Source organism: Octopus bimaculoides, chromosome 15 (assembly GCF_046866305.1).
Source record: "Octopus bimaculoides isolate indiv1 chromosome 15, ASM4686630v1, whole genome shotgun sequence".
Classification (NCBI taxonomy): domain Eukaryota; kingdom Metazoa; phylum Mollusca; class Cephalopoda; order Octopoda; family Octopodidae; genus Octopus; species Octopus bimaculoides.
In genome coordinates, this window is record NC_142942.1 from 19,788,581 (window position 1) to 19,808,580 (window position 20,000).

The 20,000-nt window shown below is 36.5% G+C and overlaps 1 protein-coding gene across 4 annotated transcripts in view; it reads left to right on the plus strand.

Annotated features, from left to right (window-relative positions):
* Positions 1–20,000, plus strand: part of LOC106875248 (uncharacterized) — a 537,851-nt gene that overhangs the window by 457,831 nt on the left and 60,020 nt on the right. For all 4 annotated transcript variants that reach the window (XM_089363498.1, XM_089363495.1, XM_089363497.1 and 1 more), the window contains exon 5: positions 16,106–16,248. In XM_089363498.1, coding sequence (XP_089219624.1) covers positions 16,106–16,248 — 143 coding nt within the window. The remainder of the gene's footprint in view (positions 1–16,105; positions 16,249–20,000) is intronic.

The window sequence follows — 20,000 nt, forward strand, 5'->3', positions numbered from 1 at the left end:
TTATCACCTCCACCACCACCATCATCATCATCAACAACAATAAATATCTAATTATCATGATGCAGTGCTGTAACTTCATTAATAGCAACTCAGAAACTGAAATTGAAAAGAAGCATGGCCAAGCTTCAGCTACCTTCCAGCACCTTAATCCTGTTTGGAGTAACTGTTCCATGAGCCAAGGTACCATGTAGGCTCTTCCTGTATGCAGCCACGTCCTGTTGACAGCACCTTTTGTCTGTGAGTTTATCAGACTCTATAGAACTATCAGATTCAACTGGAAAAGACTGTCAGACTCTGTAGAACTCCAGATATCTTCCACAGACATTGCTTTTGGATGATATTAAGAATTTCTTGATGCAACCACATCATAGATGAAGATGTCCTAGAAAAGAGTCTGGCTAAGCTGACAGCAGATACTTGGAAATGTGTTATAAATATCTACAGTGACCAGTGAGAGATTCTAAAAGGGAAGCAAGAGGCGTCTGTGGGAGGTGAAGAAGATCATTCAAGACCTGGTTTGAGAATTTATGGTGAAGGACCTGAGAGATATGGGCCTGCCCTTGAAGGAGATTCATGACAGGGTTAACAACTATATCAGCAGACAGGGAAGATCTCTCATTGTGTAAGGCTCCCTGGGAGCTGCAGAAATTAGGCTAATTAAGGTTTCTCAATGCATTTTGTTATGGAGACTTCTTACCACACAGCCTATACCATACCATACCATACCATACTATACCATACTATACCATACCATACTATACCATACCATGTGTGTGTGTGTGTCTGTGTGTGTGTGAGTAGGAACGAGTGTGTGTGAACTCTAAATGGAAAAATGGTTTGTAGACATTGAAACTCATCAACAATTTGTTGAAAGTGAAGTTTATCATTAACAGACCCCAAACCATTGCTTTAAAACCATCGCCTTTGCTCTGGCTCTCTGACAATAATATATACAAACATCTACACGCAGAATGTTTTTCACACAGCAGGTGCTGTCGTCTATTTACAGACTACCGGAGCACAACATGTTCTCCGGCACACATCGGCCAACGCTTTTAATACCTGCATCTTTATCAACTCAATGGTGCTCAGTCTGTCATGCAAGCTAATGTTGCACATCCAAAATGTTGCTAGATAGATAGATAGATAGATAGATAGACCTTCATATATAGGGGTGGGTATACATAGTGTATACGTGCATATAGATGGGTGTGCATTAATGCATACGGATGTGCGTTAATATATATATAATGAAGTATGCAGTTGTGCAGGGATAATGCTATATACATAATACAAATGTAGCACACAAGCATTTACATGTGTGTGTATACACACACACAAATATATACTTGCATATTGATGAGTATATATATATATGTATGTGTGTATGTATATATGTGTATATATATGTATGCATATAAATTTAATGTCTCCAGCACAGCCAAATTTATTCTTAACCTTTTAATTTGATGAGAATGTTTAGAATAAAGCATGTGAAATAATTGAAGTAAATTGTGTGTGTGTGTGTGTGTGTGTGTGTGTGTGTGTGTGTGTGTGTGTGTCCACATGGATGTGTAGTTAAGAATGTCTCTTTGCCACCACATATTTTGGGGTTCAGTTCCACTGTATAGCACCTTGGGTGTGTGACTTGCTCTATAACCCTGAGCCAACAAGTTCTTTTGAGTGAATTTAATAGTAAGAAATTGTGTGGAAGCCTTTTCTCTGTATATGTGTGTGTGTGTGTGTGTGTGTGTGTTTGTCTCCTGCCCCCTCTTGACAACTGCAACAAATAAACAATTAAAAAAGGATATATATATATATATATATATATATATATATATATATATCATCATCATCATCATCGTTTAACGTCCGCTTTCCATGCTAGCATGGGTTGGACGATTTGACTGAGGACTGGTGAAACCGGATGGCAACACCAGGCTCCAGTCTGATTTGGCAGAGTTTCTACAGCTGGATGCCCTTCCTAACGCCAACCACTCAGAGAGTGTAGTGGGTGCTTTTACGTGTCACCCGCACGAAAACGGCCACGCTCGAAATGGTGTCTTTTATGTGCCACCCGCACAAGCCAGTCCAGGGGCACTGGCAACGATCTCGCTCGAAAATCCTACAGGAGCCAGTCAGGCGGTACTGGCAACGGCCACGCTCAAAATGGTGCATCTCATGTGCCACCCGCACAAGAACCAGTCCAGGGGCACTGGCAACGATCTTACTTGGCTTGCCGGGTCTTCTCACGCACAGCCCATTTCCAAAGGTCTCGGTCCGTAGTCATCGCCTCGGTGAGGCCCAATGTACGAAGGTCTTGCCTCACCACCTCAGCCCAGGTCTTCCTGGGCCTACCTCTTCCACGGGTTCCCTCAACTGTTAGGGTGTGGCACTTTTTCACGCAGCTATCCTCCTCCATTCTCACCACATGTCCATACCAGCGCAATCGTCTCTCTTGCACGCCACAACTGATGCTTCTAATGTTCAGCTTTTCTCTCAAGATACTTACACTCTGACGGGTATTCACATTGACATTACACATCCAACGGAGCATACTGGCTTCATTCCTTGCGAGCTTACGTATGTCCTCAGCAGTTACAGCCCATGTTTCACTGCCATGTAGCATGGTTGTTCGTACGCATGCGTCATACAGTCTGCCTTTTACTCTGAGTGAGAGTCCCTTTGTCGCCAGCAGGGGTAAGAGCTCTCTAAACTTTGCCCAGGCTATTCTTATTCTAGCAGCTACACTTTCAGCGCACCCACCCCCACTACTAACTTGGTCGCCCAGATAGCGGAAGCTATCGACTACCTCTAGTTTTTCACCCTGGAATGAGATAGAAGTTGTTTCCTGTTTGTTTGCAGTCTTTATTGCACCTGAACATCTGCCACAAACAAAAACTAACTTGCTAGTTAACCTGCCTTTGATGTTGCTGCACCTCTTATGTGTCCATAGCTTGCACCGGGTACATCTTATAGAGTTACTACCTACTCCTTTTCTACATACTGAGCAGGGCCATCTACCTGAAGGGGTTTGTGTTTTATCTACCTTCCTACTTATTAGGATTTTGGTTTTAGCTAGGTTGACTCTAAGGCCCTTCAATTCTAGACCTTGCTTCCACACCTGAAACTTCTCCTCTAGTTCTGATAGTGACTCCGCAATTAGGGCAAGGTCATCAGCATAGAGGAGCTCCCAGGGGCAACCTGTCTTGAACTCCTCTGTGATTGCCTGGAGGACTATGGTAAATAATAGGGGGCTGAGGACGGAACCTTGGTGGACCCCTACCTCTACCCGGAATTCATTGCTGTACTCATTTCCAACCCTCACCTTACTGGCCGCATCTCTGTACATGGCTCGCACAGCTCTCACTAGCCATTCTTCTATCCCAAGTTTCCTCATTGACCACCAGATAAGGGATCGGGGGACCCTGTCAAAGGCTTTCTCCATGTCAACGAAAGCCAGGTACAGAGGTTTATCCTTGGCTAGGTATTTATCTTGCAACTGTCTCACTAGAAATAAGGCATCAGTAGTGCTTTTACCTGGCACGAACCCAAACTGCATCTCATCTAAATTGATTCGCTCCCTAATTAGTTGGGCTATGACCCTCTCTGTAACTTTCATAACCTGATCTAACAGCTTGATGCCTCTGTAATTATTTGTATCTAAAGCGTCCCCTTTACCTTTGTAGCAGTTGACTATGATGCTGCTACACCAGTCATAGGGTATGACTCCTTCGTGTATCACCTGGTTCGTAATACGGGTGACTAGGCTATAGCCAACACTGCCAGATATTTTGAGCATCTCTGCAGTGATTCCTGATGGGCCGGGGGCTTTCCCGGTCTTCATACTCTTAATTGCTTTATCTACCCTGGTACTATCAACTCGGATAGCTGGTCCCTCTATTGGGTCGACATAAGGCAGGCTCTCTTTCTCCCATTCATTCTCTTTATTAAGCAATCTATCGTAGTGGCATCTCCAGACCTCTTTCTTTGCATCCTCATTTAATGCAAGCGTACCATCATCCATGCGAACACATTTCTGTCCTACAACATCACTATTCTCTCTCCTACACTGTCTTGCAACCCGAAATACCTCGAGTCTTTGGTCCTCACGGCGCAGAACATTGGCAAATCTTTCCATATATATATTTATATATTTATATTCTTTTATTCTTTTACTTCTTTCAGTCGTTTGACTGTGGCCATGCTGGACCACAGCCTTTAGTCAAACAAATCAACCCCAGGACTTATTCTTTGTGAGCTTAGTATTTATTCTATTGGTCTCTTTTGCCGAACTGCTAAGTTACAGGGATGTAAACACACCAACATTGGTTGTCAAGCAATGGGCGGGGAGAACAAACACAGACACACAAACATATACACACACACACACACATATATATCTATCTATCTATATATATATATATATATATATATATATATATATATATACATACATACATATATACACACACACACAATAGGCTTCTTTTTGTTTCTGTCCATCAGAATCCACTCACAAGGCTTTGGTCAGCCTGAGGCTATAGTAGAAGCCACTCACCTAAGGTGCCACACAGTGGAACTGAACTCGGAACCATGTGTTTGGTAAGCAAACTACTTACTACACAGCCACTCCTGCACCTATATATATATATATATATATCAATTATCAAGGTCCCTTAACTGATGCAGACTGTTGTTGGAGAGCCCCCACTCCAGAGGCTTTCATGGTCAGCTGTTGCCACTGATCTCTGGTCTCTGTCGTATGTGGAAGGTTCACTGTTTTCTGACTTGTGCAATCCTGGATGTTCTCCTTTAGCTGTGAGTTGTGGCCAAGATTTTAAAAGCTTACAGCATAAAATACATGATTAATTAATCACATGTAATCGCTCAATTACTGAAAATTACTCCATTATGTATAATTACTCAGTTGTAATTACCTAGTAATTGCAATGCTTTTGCAATCATGTTCACAAGGCACAGCTAAACATACCATTCATTCTGGGGTGCACAACCTGTTACTCCCTTCTCCACCCATCTTCTGCTGCTTAACCTCCACCCCCACCCGACCCTTGTTTTAATTCCCTGTAAGATAGTTACAGGGGTATTTTTTCTCAATAATTTAATCTTCCATACTTTTAATGAGTTTTTTTTTCCTTCTTTTCTTCCTGAAAAATCCGTTGTTAATAAAATGTAATTCTAATGTTGAAAACAAGAATTCTTTTTATAAAATTTCCTAATTACATGTAATTAATTATTCAACCATATATAATTACTCAGTTATATGTTATTACTCAGCTGTCTATAATTACTCACTTTACATATAAATGCTCTGTTATATATAAGATCTCAGCCACATATCAATACTCAGTCACAAGTAATTCCACACTTATATGTGATCGCTCAATGGCTCATAATTACTTAGTTACATTATAATTGCTCAGATGCATTATAATTACTCAGTTATATATGAGGTGCATTCAAAAAGCATCAGACTTTATTTTTTCCCACCAAAACTAATGCCACATGGGAAAAATTATTTTGATGGGAAATGCGACCATCCTTTCTGCATATGCATGAATATTTTCTTGCTGGTAGGCCATGTAAGTTCCCAGTTGTTACACTTAGAGTACAGATGTGTTGTGAACACTCGTCAGATTTTCATTTTCACCAAACACATTGAGCAGAGGTTTGACATCAAGTTTTGCCAAAAATTTGGTGATACTCAAGCTAAAACCATCCAGAAAATTCAGCAAGCCTTTGACAATGATTCCATGAGCAAAATTCAGATCAAGGAGTGGTACAACTGCTTCAAATTGTGTATTGATCCAGGAAATTGCTCATGAAGCAGGAATAGGCACAGGATTGGTGTATACTTAGGTAGTATGTGAGCTACCATTTCTAGCAGGTATGTTGTGTTACCACATAGAGGAACTGTTCTTGGTTCACTTTCTACAGAGTGAATGATTCTGTATAGATTACAGATACATCAACAACAACTGTAGAGCAGCAGGAAATATAATTTAGGGGTAAGTGTTCCCTAAATACACATCTGTGTCCACTCCCTACATTATATCTGTGAGATCCCAGCATATGCAGAGGGGACGCACTTGGTGAAGATTAATAGAAATCTTTATAAGCAAAACCAAGCAGAAAATAAGAAAATTGGAAAATTTCCTACCGAAACAATATTTTCTGTTTTGTGTTTGAAAAGAAAATTTTGGTAGAAGGAGTTCCATGGAGATGAATTCCTCCAAATGAAGAATTAGTTGAGGAGAGAATGTTAAGAACGGGGTGGTGGGTGGGGATGTAAAGTACAATCTATAGATATACTAATTATTGTGTTCTCATTATAAATGGAATGTTTGGATAAATTAGTCAATGGTTGATTGCTTCAAGAAACTGTGTATGTGTATATATATGTGTGTGTGTGTGTGTGTGTGTATGTAGATGTGTGTGTGTGTATGCATGTGTGTGTATTTGTACATATATATATATATATATATATATATATATATATATATATATATATATATATATATATATATATATTTATATATATACCCAGCCATGTGTGGGTGTGTCTGTACATATATAAAAGTGTACATATGTTCAAACATATATACAGGCTCACAGATACAAATGCATATATACACACTTACACATGTATATATATATATACACAGATATGTGTGTGGGGGGTGTATATATATATATATATATATATATATGTGTTTGTATGTATATATATGTGTGTGTACATATATTAATATGTATGTACATATATATATATGTATGCATGCATATGTGTATATATATATATATATATATATATATATATATATGTGTGTGTGTATGTATGTATATTCAAACATCTGAGAAAATATTGAATGTTATATGTTCCTATGTTTGTAAACAACGATTTGAGATGAAAACCGCTACAATGAACCCATTCACAGGAAGCGAACCGTAATATCAATTATTTTCCTGTAAAGAAGAAACGGTTTGGATCCTCATCATGGGCTCTGTTGCTGTTGTTCAATATGAAATTGTTATAAAGAAAAGTATATGAAACACACACACACACACACACACACACACACACACACACACACACATATAGATTCATATAAATATGTGTGTTTGTGTATAGGTTTGTGCTTGTGTGTACTTTTTCAATTGGATGGCTACACTTATACATAGCTAACTATATATGTGTGTGTGTGTGTGTGTGTGTCTTGGATCAGTGTATGATTTGGACGTGTGTGTGTGTGTGTCTCGGATGTGGATGTGTGTGTACATGCATGCATATATATAATTGCATATAGTCTCAAGTGTGTATGTAGAGAGAGAGAGTAATATATTTGTGTTTGAGCTTATGTGTGTGCGAATATGTATGTGTATGCATATATTGATATATCTGTGTGTGTGTGTGTGTGCAAGTGCTGTATGTGTGCATATTAATACTTGCTATCCATCATGTTATGTAGAATCTTAGCATTCAGTTTCAAAATTCCTATCAACTATGGATCCCCTGGATGACAACAAACTCACCTACGTATCCTTAAGTATAGAGAAGAAACCTTATTCACTTTTGTTTGAAGTATCCTGGACTTTGTCATAAATATTACAGGTAACACGTAATCCAGTACAACCAATCAGATAGTCACCAAGGAATATCTTTGTCCTGCAAGAATCCTAAAAGGGCAAAAATGAAAACCTTCAAAAATAACAAATGAAACCAGCTAAGGGCAGACGTCTTTCTACCAATAAAACACAAAAACATAGAAATGCTGGTGCCACATAAAAAGCACTTTGCACACTTTGTAAAATGGTTGGCAGTAGGAAGGGCATCCAGCCATAGAAACCACCATGTCCAAAACAGACAACTGGAGCTTGGTGCAGCCTTCAAGCTTGCCATCTCTAGTCAAATTGTCCAACCCATGCCAGCATGGAAAACAGACGTTAAACGATAATGATGATGGGGAAAAGGAAGAGGAGGATTTGAGAGGTAAATGTGTTCCCTGTAAAACTACTTGGTAGTGATGGGCACCGAGTATTTGTCTGAATACCTGACTGAAGGATGGTGTCATATATAAATCTAATGATCCTTTTTTCTTTTTGTTTTCTTTTTTTTTTCTTTTTTTTTTCTTTTTTTTCTTTTCTTTTTTTCTTGTAATTATTCCTGCCAGTGTTGGGCCATCAGAAAGGAAGATGTCCTCTCTGAAAGATAAATCCAACCTCACATAGAGGAATGCAGAATCACAAGACAACTGTTTCTCCAAAAGCCATTGTTGTCATAGCAACGATCCAAGTAACACATGACTCTGTGAGTGGCTCTGCTGCTGTAGTTTCCTACCTGGCTAAGATACATAGTTGGTGTACAATATGCTGTGGCTGTTGCAATTCTCTTGTCACCTGCAGTGTTTCAGGCAGCTGCACTTCTCCAGTCGCCCACATAGCAACATCCTTTGTGGTTGCTGCTCTTTAAGAAATGCCATCATTGTCTGAGAGACAGTCGTAATTGGACATGACATGATTTCTACCACACAGACATATACACAGAAGGAGATGTGTGTGCATGTGTGCATATGTGTGTGTGTGTGTGTGTGTGTGTGTGTGTGTGTGTGTATATATGTATAGGTACAGGAGTGGCTGTGTGGTAAGAAGCTTGCTTCGCAACCATGTGGTTCCGGGTTCAGTTTCATTGCTTGGCACCTTGGGCAAGTGTCCTCTACTATAGCCTAGGGCTGATCAAAGCCTTGTGAGGGGATTTGGTAGACAGAAACTGAAAGAAACCCGTTGTGTGTGTGTGTGTGTGTGTGTGTGTGTGTGTATATATATATATATATATATATATATATATATATGTATGTATGTATATGCATGTATTTGTGTGTGTCCCCACCATCGCTTGACAACTGATGCTGGTGTGTTTACACCCCCATAACTTAGTGGTTCAGCTAAAAAGAATGATAGAATAAGTACTAGGCTTACAAAGAATAAATCCTGGGGTCGATTTCTCCGACTAAAGGCGGTGCTCCAGCATGGCCACAGTTAGATGGCTGGAACAAGTAAAAGAATAAAAGAATATATAATTATATTTTTTCTTTTGCTTTTTGCAGACAAGAAAGTAATAATTTTGAACATAGTGTAGCCATGGAAACAGTATAAAGATTGGGTATTTTGCCCTTATATGATTGCAAAAGTGGACGGCCATGGGACTTGAACCTGCACCCCTCAGATGCTGGCTGAGTACTCAAACAATTAAGCTAAACTGCCCAATGACAACAATCTCCATCAAATTAAACACTAAGTATCATAGATTCTGTTTTGGAATGCAAGAACATATGTAAACAAACTTATTTTTCTTGTCTGTGAAATATATCTATATATGTATATATATATGTATGTATATATATGTATGTATATATATATATGTATATATATATGTATGCATATGTATTAATAAAGATATAGATAAATATACAGACAGACAGGCAGATATATAGGTATTAGTTTAGCTATTAACAGGTTAAACATTTACATAAAAATATTAAGTGGGACAAACATTTATATAAACAAAGAATTTAAGATTCTAAAATGTTTAACAAGCAATAAAACACATAATTTGGTTTATCTCTGTCAGTTTGATGTTTATATTTAATTTCTGTTCGTGTTTAATTTATACATACTTGTTCACAAACATATGCCAGGATATGCCAATAATTATTTCTATGTGAATGTTTGTTCTTTTATGTATTTTTATTTATATGTAAATGTTTGGCCATATATACAACTTCCTCTTTAAGAGCATGTGTGTTTGAAAAGGTTTAACAAAAGCGCTCACACACTAGAAAAAAACTTCTTCCCAAAAGTGGTTAGTAACCACCTGATGAAAGATTTCATAACATTTTTTTTTTAAATAATTATCTTTTAAAAATCACCTTTACACTTCAAAAACTGTATTAAATAATCCTCGTAGACTTTCAAATAATTATAAATATATATATATATATATATATATATACATACATACATACATGACTTCCTAAAAAATATACTCTTTTCTACACTAGGCATAAAGCCCTAAATTTTGGGGGAGGGGACCAGCTGATTAGATTGACCTCAGTATGCAGCTGGTACTTAATTTATCGACCCCCGAAAGGATGAAAGGCAAAGTCAACCTCCTAAAGAATATATTACTGTTCTCATGTTTTAAAGTGTGTTTCTCTTTTGGATATATGAACTACTGACAACATATGTATGTATATATGTATGTATGTATGCATATACAAATTTATGTATGTACCTGCGTTTGTATGTTATTATTCAGATTTATTTCAAGATTTCTTGCCAATAGAGAAAGGACCGGTTTCTAACCTAGATCCAAGGTTCCTGCATTAGAGTTTTAACAACATCAACAGGGTGTTTGTGTGTGCTGGTGGCATGTAAAAAGCACCATCCGAATGTGGCTGATGCCAGTGCCGCCTTGACTAGCATCCGTGCTGGTGGCATGCAAAAAGCATTATCCGATCGTGGTCAATGCACCCACGACACTCTCGGAGTGGTTGACATTAGGAAGGGCATCCAGCTGTAGAAACATTGCCAGATCAGACTGGAACCTGGTGCAGTCTCCTGGCTTCCCAGACCCCAGTCGAACCGTCCAACCCATGCCAGCATAGAAAACGAACGTTAAACGATAATGATGATGATGTGTGCAATATTTGCATGCTTTGTTTTAGGTGGTGGTCCATGGACCAGTGCCAGTCTGCGAGCCATCAGCTGTCGGTATGCAGCAAGTTTCCAGAACAGAAAGAAACGTTATAAAATGCTTATGTAATATTGTATTATTTGTTTACAAAATAAATACAAAAATGTTGTCAGCTTTTATTATATTCATTATATATATTATTTCCGATATAAATTAATATTACTAAGAAATATTACCAATTCAGGGCACATAATGGGAAAAAAACTGCCCGTACACCACATCAGATAGTTTGAGAAGCACTGGTAAAGGTAACTCATCAAGCTCAAATGGCTGAAGGCACGGCAAGTTGCCTATACTGTATATGTGTGTGTGTGTGTGTGTGTGTGTGTGTGTGTGTGTGTGTCTGTGTGTGTACATACACCATGTAATACAGTGTATCTTGCTGTCTAATAGTACAGTTTGGGCTATTGCAATGTTGCATGTTACAGGGAACTGAAGTGTAGTATGATGTATAGTTTTTGTATTGCAAGGAAATGTAGCTTGGTGCAATACAGTACATTATAGTGCAGTATGGTGCTCTGTTATCTGCTTGCATTGCTGCATTTAGTCCTTACAAAGTTTTATACGACACTATATGGAACTGGTTGTTTCTGTCCATTGTAGTAAAAAAAAAAAAACAACAGGAAGATTAAACCATCAATGCTACCCCAATGACCTCCATGGTTTACACCAGCAAACCTCCTTAAACATCATCTGTCAACTCAAGTCATTTTCGAATGTAAATTAACGTTATGAATTATACATAAGAAATAGCAACATTAATAATTTTTTTTTTTGTAAAAATTATCATTTATTCCATTGTTTCTCCATAATTTTATCATTATTATTATCATTATTATTATTATTATTATTATTATTATTATTATTATTATACCTTTAACAACAGGATGCTATTCATGCTCACAGAATTAACCAGAGCAAGTAAGACTGAAAGCTCTACGGAGTAAAATAATAATAATAATAATAATAATAATAATAATAATAATAATAATATGCACTGCTCTCTCACTCAATAATAATAATAATTATGATGTGTTTCTTTATTGGCTGCATGAGCTCATGCATGCTATAGACTGTGCCACAAATAGAATCATTGTGAAATATGTGAAGATGTGCATTGTATATGTATATGTGTATAATAAAGAGGCTATAACGAAATAACATGTTACAATATATTAAAACAGGTACGCAAGACAAATAAAAATAGATCTCGAAAATAACCACCCCCTTCACATAGGTTTGAGAAGGCACCACCTATCTGGGATCATGGAACTCCATCATCTGATCACCTTCCATTCAAATATGTTCCCCAGATTTCATCTTGAGTAATCTAGTTCCTTGCTGAGTCATGAAGTCATGAAGGAACCACATGTTTTGAGGTGTGCTACCTCAGTTGTTCTTTGGAACCTTTATCTGGTTTTAATCATTCATCCTCATCTACCACTGCTAGGTATTAATTTCACATCGGTCTTCGGTGCAGTATGTCATCTCTATACAGAGTTGAATTACCACAGAAAACGTTGTCCAACTGATAAGAGAAATGATAATAATAATGATAATGAAATTAGTAGTAAGCAAAGATATAGACAAATGGCTGAAGGAGATTGGAATAGAATGCTCAGTAGAGCGCCAGCAGAAAGTTTGTCTCTCAGGGAAAACAAGGATTATCAGGAGGATTCTAAGCACTTGAAAGACTACTGAAAACTTGTGGATACCTAAAGTTACAGGTAGTAACCCGCTACCCACATGAATCCTACCAGGAATAAGACCAAGTCAAACTAAAATAATAATAACAATAATAATAATTAATAATCTTTACTACAAGAGGTACAAGGCCTGAAATTTGATGGGAAGGGACTAGTCGATTACTTCGACCCCAGTGCATAACTGGTACTTATTTCCTTGACCTTCCAAAAGGATGAAAGGCAAAGTCAACCTCAGTGGAATTTGAACTCAGAACGTAAAGACAGACAAGATGCCACTAAACTTTTTGCCCAGCAGCCTAACAGTTCTGCCAGCTCACCACCATAATAATAATAACAACAACAACAATGGTTATAATGATATAATTACAATGATGGTTATAATTTGGATATTTGCCACAAGGACAACGCATAAGGGACAATACGAAATAGAAGTTTCAAATAAGAAGCTCTGATATTGATTACTATAATAATAATTTCTGACATAAGGGAGTAGGATAGTGATGATGATGATGATGATAGTGGTGGTGTTACTGATGATGGTGATGTTGATGGTGATGATGATGACAGTATTGTAGTGATAATGGCGGTGGTGACGATGGTTATAATAAAGATTATGTTAATAGTAGTGATGACGATGACAATCTCATCATCATCACCATCAGCCTAATTATCATCTGTTTCATGATCATAATCATGATCGGATAGTACAATGATGAGAAGGAGGAGAGGGAAGAGAAGCGGGATGGTGGTGGTGGTTGGTGGTTGTTGGTGGGAGTGACACTATTGATATAAAACAGAAACAATGATTAATAATAATAATAATAATAATAATGATAATAGTAATATTAATAATAAAGAGAACGAATTATTTTTAAAAGTATTATAAATGATAACACATAATACGAATTATAAAGAAGGAAAGAAAGGAGGAGGAGGAAAAGAAGAAAAATGTTTCCAAAATGCAAATAATAAGATTAAATAAGAATAATTAATTGAGATGAATAAATAGGAAGGTAAAAAAAAAATTAAACAAAAAGATAAATATTTAAATATTTAAAAGACAACACAAACATAAGCGCAACAGAAATCAACAAAACAAAATTACTTTAAAAAAACACACTAGAAATAAAAAAAAAGAAGTATAAAAGTTTGCTAACGAAACAAAATGTCAAGATCTTAATTCATGTGGGTTTTTTCTTGTTTTCATTTTTTGGTTTTTTTTTACATTTTTTTTTTGTCCTCAAAACAAATTTCTTTATTTTATATTAATGAAGAAGTGAGTGTTTCTTGCATTTAATTAATCATATTTGAGTAGGAATTTTTTTTCGTCTTCAATTTTTTTGGTTTTGTTTTTGGTGGTAGGGGTGTTTTTTTTTTGTTTTTTTTTTCTGACAAAAACAGAATGAAACATTGGCCAGTGTTTCATTAAAAACATAATTCCAAAAATTTCCAAATACTCATCAGTTGTATTAAACTATTTTCATAACAGAGAGAGGCAAAGAAAGAAAGAAAGGAGGCAGGGAGATAACTAACTTCATTTTGAAAGAAATTTTGCAGAATTAACAAGTTGCTTCTATATATGTGTGTGTGTGTGCGTGTGTGTGTGTGTGTGTGCATGTGCGTGTGTGTGCACGTGTGTGTGTGCATGTGCGTGTGTGTGCGTGTGTATGTGTTTATAAAGTAACTTGTATTTGTATGCTTGTTTATTAGTATCTATTCGTATGAGAGTGTGTGTGTGTGTGTGTGTGTGTGTGTGTGTGTAGGTTTCCCAAAGCATGTCATAACTCGGTCAAATGAAGTATCATTCACTTAAAGTGCTTAATGAGTAATTAATTAAAACTTAAACAGGGTCACAAACTAAGTCAAATGTGAAGGAAATAAAACAGAAAAAAATGAATTCCGGATCAACCATAGATGATGTATGTTTGTATGTATGTATGTATGTATTACATAGAAATTTCTGAAAGAATACGATTACATAACCCATAAATCCACACACATTCACACACACATCCAAGTGTATATATGATACTATACACATTGAATGTTAATGGTATTGAGCACTTCAGTGTTTTTGTACTACATTAGCAAAAGGTATATGTATATGTGTGTGTGTGCACGTGTGGGGATGTGTATATATGTATGTATATACACAGACAAGTTGGGCAAGTGTCTTCTACTTTGTGAGTGGATTCAGTAAGATGGAAACTGAAAGAAGCCCATCATATGTGTGTGTGCCTTTGTGTTGGTGTTTGTCCCCACCGCCGCTTCAAAACAGGTGTTGGTTTGTTTATGTCCCTGTAATTTAGTGGATATATATATATACACATACACGACAGGCTTCTTTCAGTTTCCGCCTACCAAATCCACTCACAAGGTTTTGGTCGGCTCGAGGCTATAGTAGAAGACACTTACCCAAGGTTCCACACAGTGGGACTGAACCAGAACCATGTGGTTGGGAAGCAAGCTTCTTACCATACAGCCACACCTGTACCTAGCTTCTTACCACACAGCTGTGTGGTAAGATGAAATGGCTAAGTCCATCTTGACATAAAGGTCAAAAACCTGAACTAATAACCACAAAGTAATGTTGTTGAAGCAACAAAGACTCTTTGACAGGAGCTGCGATAGAAGTCCAAAACAAGGTTATTGAACCTGTCCGTGACATGGTGCCTGTTCAGTTTCTTCTACAAACTCGTGTTGAAAGGAAGCTACAGATGTCAATAAGATCTGCCCACAACACCACCAGTTATCTTTCCTTCATCCAGAGAAAGCTGAACAATGGTATGTCATATCAATCATACAGGTAAACCCATGCATTGAGCTAGGATGAATGCTAGCAAAGATAGCAATGGTGATGCCTTATAAATTTTACTGCTTTTATTTCTTTATTTCAGAAATATATTTGTGAAGCAAGTGATTTGATCTAAGATTGAAATAAAACAATGACAGCATGGAAAAACACATTCATCATTTGTATCTAAGCATGCAAAGACTATTAACTTCACTTCAACATTTATTGTTTGGTGTCTAAATTTTAGTCATATCAACTGCAACCTTGTCGCTGACAATGTTTCACTGACATGGAATTGTGTTAGTGACCAGGTCGTAATTGGTAAGACAAGAAGTTTAACAGCAAACAAGAGATGTTTAAGTGGAGTTAACAGTCATTGTATGTTTTTGAATGAATAGCTGGCAAGGGTGACTGAAGTGCGGTGGTATGGACATGGGTTGAGGATGGATGAGGACCATGTTCTGAGGAGAGTGCTTGAGCTTAACGTGAATGAACCGCAAAAGTGAGGTCGACCAAAGAAAATGTGGAGGGGACAGGTGGAGGAGGTGATTGAGAGGGTTAGCTTGATGAGGGAGGACGCTCAAAACCGGACGAGATGTTATGAGAGCGGTTGCTGTAAGAATGAGGTAGATTCAGCCACCCCCATTAACGGGGACAAACCTAGATTTAAAATATTGGAATTTATTCATAATATGCATTTCCGATGCTGGAAATCTAATTTATTTATTTATTTATTTTTCATTAAAATTCCTCAGTTTCTTCCCATCCACACTCTCTCTCACACTCAACTTAGTGTCTCACTCACACTCACTCTTCCACTCTTTTTTGCAGAGTTATCTACAAATACATTGCATGTATAAATGGTATCAACCAATATTGTAAAAAGGAAGCCGTCGACTTACTTAGTGAAATGGTAGAAAGAATGGTACAGCCAACCATGGATATTCTACAATGTGATCCTAAATTAGTTCTTGGTGAGTACGCTTCAAAAACTATCTGCTCACACTTTGAATTTTATTCTTTTGTTTCATTCCAAATGCTTCTATTATCATTATTATTATTATTATTATTGTCATCGTTATTAGGGCAGGGAGCTGATAGAATCGTCAGTACACCAGGTGAAATGCTTAGCGGTATTTCATCTGCTGCTACGTTGTGAGTTCAAATTCCGCCGGGGTCGACTTTGCCTTTCAGCCTTTCGGGGTCGATAAATTAAGTACCAGTTGTGTACTGGGGTCGATCTAATCGGCTGGCCCCCTCCTACCAAATTTCAGGCCTTGTGCCTATAGTAGAAAGGATTATTATTAGTAGTAGTGGTAGTAGTATTAGTATTATTATTATTAGGGCAGTGAGCTAGCAGAATCAGGGTTGATAAATTATGTACCAGTTGTGTACTAGGGCTAATGACTAGACCTCTGACACAAAATTTCAGACCTTGTATCTATCATAGAAAGAATTGTTACTATGGTTAGCTTTTGCTATTTCCAATTTTTTATTGTTTTCTTATTGTTTTTCTTTGTTTTTGTTCATATTGCTTTTTATCATTTTTGTAAATTTTGTCTTTTTCTTTCTTTTTAATATTTCTATTGATTTTATTTTCCATTTTTTTTTCTTATTCTTTCACTGGTTTCAGTCCATTCTGGATCTTCCCAGCCCCTTTAAAGGTTTTAGTAGATTATAATTGACTCAGTACTTTAACCAGTGTTAATATCATAGATCTCCTGAAGGATAAAATGTCTAAGTCCATCTTGATGTAAAGGGATGGAATCTGATCTAATTATCACAAGATATTTTTGCTTAATATACCAATTTGTACACACACACACACACACACACACATATATATCAATGTTTGTTCCTGTATAAAATTATAAGAATATATATGTGTGTGTGTGTGTGTGTGTGTGTGTGTGTGTGTGTGTGTATGTATATATATATACATATATATATATATATATATATATATATGTGTGTGTGTGTGTGTGTGTGTGTGTGTGTGTGTCTGTCTGTCTATCTGTCTCACACATATCATATGAATATAAAAGAACATATGAAGAAGTGAACAGACACACAATGAAAAAGAGAGAGAGAGAGAGAGAGAGAAAGAGAGAGAAGAAAGAGAGGAAGAGAAATAGGAGAGAGAGAGAAGAAATATTACAAGTTTTTAATAACTCCTTGCCGAGACCATATTGCAGAAACGTTGGCCAGTAATTAGAAAATGACGGCAATAAATTATCATTGCTTTTCTTTCATTCTATAAAAATGATTACATGTTATGGATGATAGAAGGGGCCCCCCGGATACACAGAAAACAAAATATTTCACAAAAATAATTGTAAAAAGAGTTTGGAAAATATAATAATGATGAAATTATTAATAATAATAGTAATAATAATAATAATAATGATAGTAATAGTAGTAGTGGTAGTAGTAATAATTATAATAATAATAGCTGAAAAATATAAAAATGAAAATAAAATTTGCTAGTGTGCATGTGTATATATGTCTGTAGGTGTATGTGTGTCCGTGTGTGTGTGTGCATGCCATTTTGTGTGTGTGTGTGTATGTTTACACGTGTATCTATATATGTGTGTGTGTGTGTGTGTATGTTTATGTGCATATATATATATATATATATATATAGATATGCGTGTTTATATATGTATGTACATATGTTTATGTGCATATGTGTGTGTATGTGTATGCATGTGTACGTGTGTGTATATAGGTGTGTGTACATGTTTCTATGTATAATTTGGTTGTCTTCTTAATAAGATTACAGTGATACTTCACAGGAAAAAACAAAACAACCAAAAATGTTCCTAGTTATTATTTGATGGACTTCAAATTACAATAGAGTAATATTAGCTGTAAATTAGAGGGGAGGGGAAATTAGCTGGAGCTGGAGAAAGAACAGAAGAGAAAGAGGGAGATATATATAGAAAGAGAAAGCGGGAGAAGAGAAAGAGAGGGAGTGATTGAGATACTGTGAGAAATTGAGAGAGAGATTGTGTGTGGGGGTGTATGCATATGAAGGCCCCTGTGTGTATGTATGTAAGTCTATGAGTATGTGTGTGTGTGTTTTTGTATAGGTATGTGTGTTTGTGTGTAGATGTCTGTGTGTGAGTATATGTATGTTAGTATGTGTGTATATGAATGTTTACGTGTGTATGTTTATGTGTGTATTTAGCATATCTGATTGTGTGTGTATGTCTTTGCATAGGTGTGTATGTCTGTGTGTTTGTGTGTGTGTGTGTGTGTGCAATGGTATGTATATATATGTGTGTGTGTGTGTTCAGCTGAATGTACATTTGTGTATAAATGTGTGTGTCTATGTGTATATGTGCATGTATGTGTGTATATGAATGTACATGTGAGTACGTGTGTGCCTGAATACATGAATGCATGTGCGTATGTATACATGCCTTTCTGTATGCGTGTCTGTGTGTATGTGAACATAACTGTATACATGTGTGTGTGTGTGTGTGTATGCAAAAGATGAAGTGTATACAAGTCAAAAAGTGAGAGAGAGAGAGTGTGTGTGTGTGTGCGTGTGTGTGTGTGTGTGTGTGTGTGTGTGTGTGTGAAGAAGAAAAGAAAGAAAAAGAAAATGAAATAAAAAAATTTTTTTAAAAACCTGGAAACACACAAAACCAAACCAACAATGTATTTTTTGAAGATGTTTCTACATTAAATTGGACAAAGAGAGACATAAAAATAATGACACACAGACACACATATAAAAATACACACACACACACACACTACAAAAATTATATAGACACACAAACAGTGACATACAAACATACTTACACATATACATGTATACACATACACATTTACAGTAACACACATGCATGCATACACATACAGCATTATATACATGTACACAGGCAAACATAGTGATACGCACACATACAACTGTACACGAGTATATATAAATATATATACACGCAAATAGAATTGGTAACTGAAAGAAATTTTGAAAAGAAACAAAAAGAAATTTTTTTTTCAAAAATCAAAGAACAAAAAGAGTGGGGGGGGGGGAAACAAGAAAATGAAAAGTGATGAGGAGTGATGGTCACGGAAAGTGGGCATATATCTGTACATCCATACAGGCATGTGAAATATGCATTGTCATAGTCAGAGCAAAAGAATTAAAAATAGATTTAATTAATAGAGAAACCCAAATAAAAATTAATTAATATTTCAGTGGGATCCTTTCAACATTTTTCACATAATTAATATTATTAGAACTACTATTAAATAGTTAACTAACGACATACTCTCAGCCCCCACCCCACCCCAGTTCTGAAATAATTCATACATGCATATCTACACGGGCACACACTCGTACATATATATATATATATATATATATATATATATATATATATATATATATATATATATATATATATATGCATGTGTGTGTATGTGTACATATACATGCACATATATATATACACATATTTGTGCATGTCTGTGTGTGTGTGTATGTATATATATGTGTCTGTGTGTGTAAAGTATGTATATATATGTGTGTGTGTGTGTGTGTATGTATATATGTGTGTGTGTATAATACATGCATGTAGTCGGGCACAGGGTGCCACACAGTGGTACTGAACACAGAATCATGCGATTAGGAAGCAAGCTTCTTACCACAGCTACTGTCGTTTGTTCCATTTTCTACCATTTATCTATTTACATAAACTTTGTGCATACC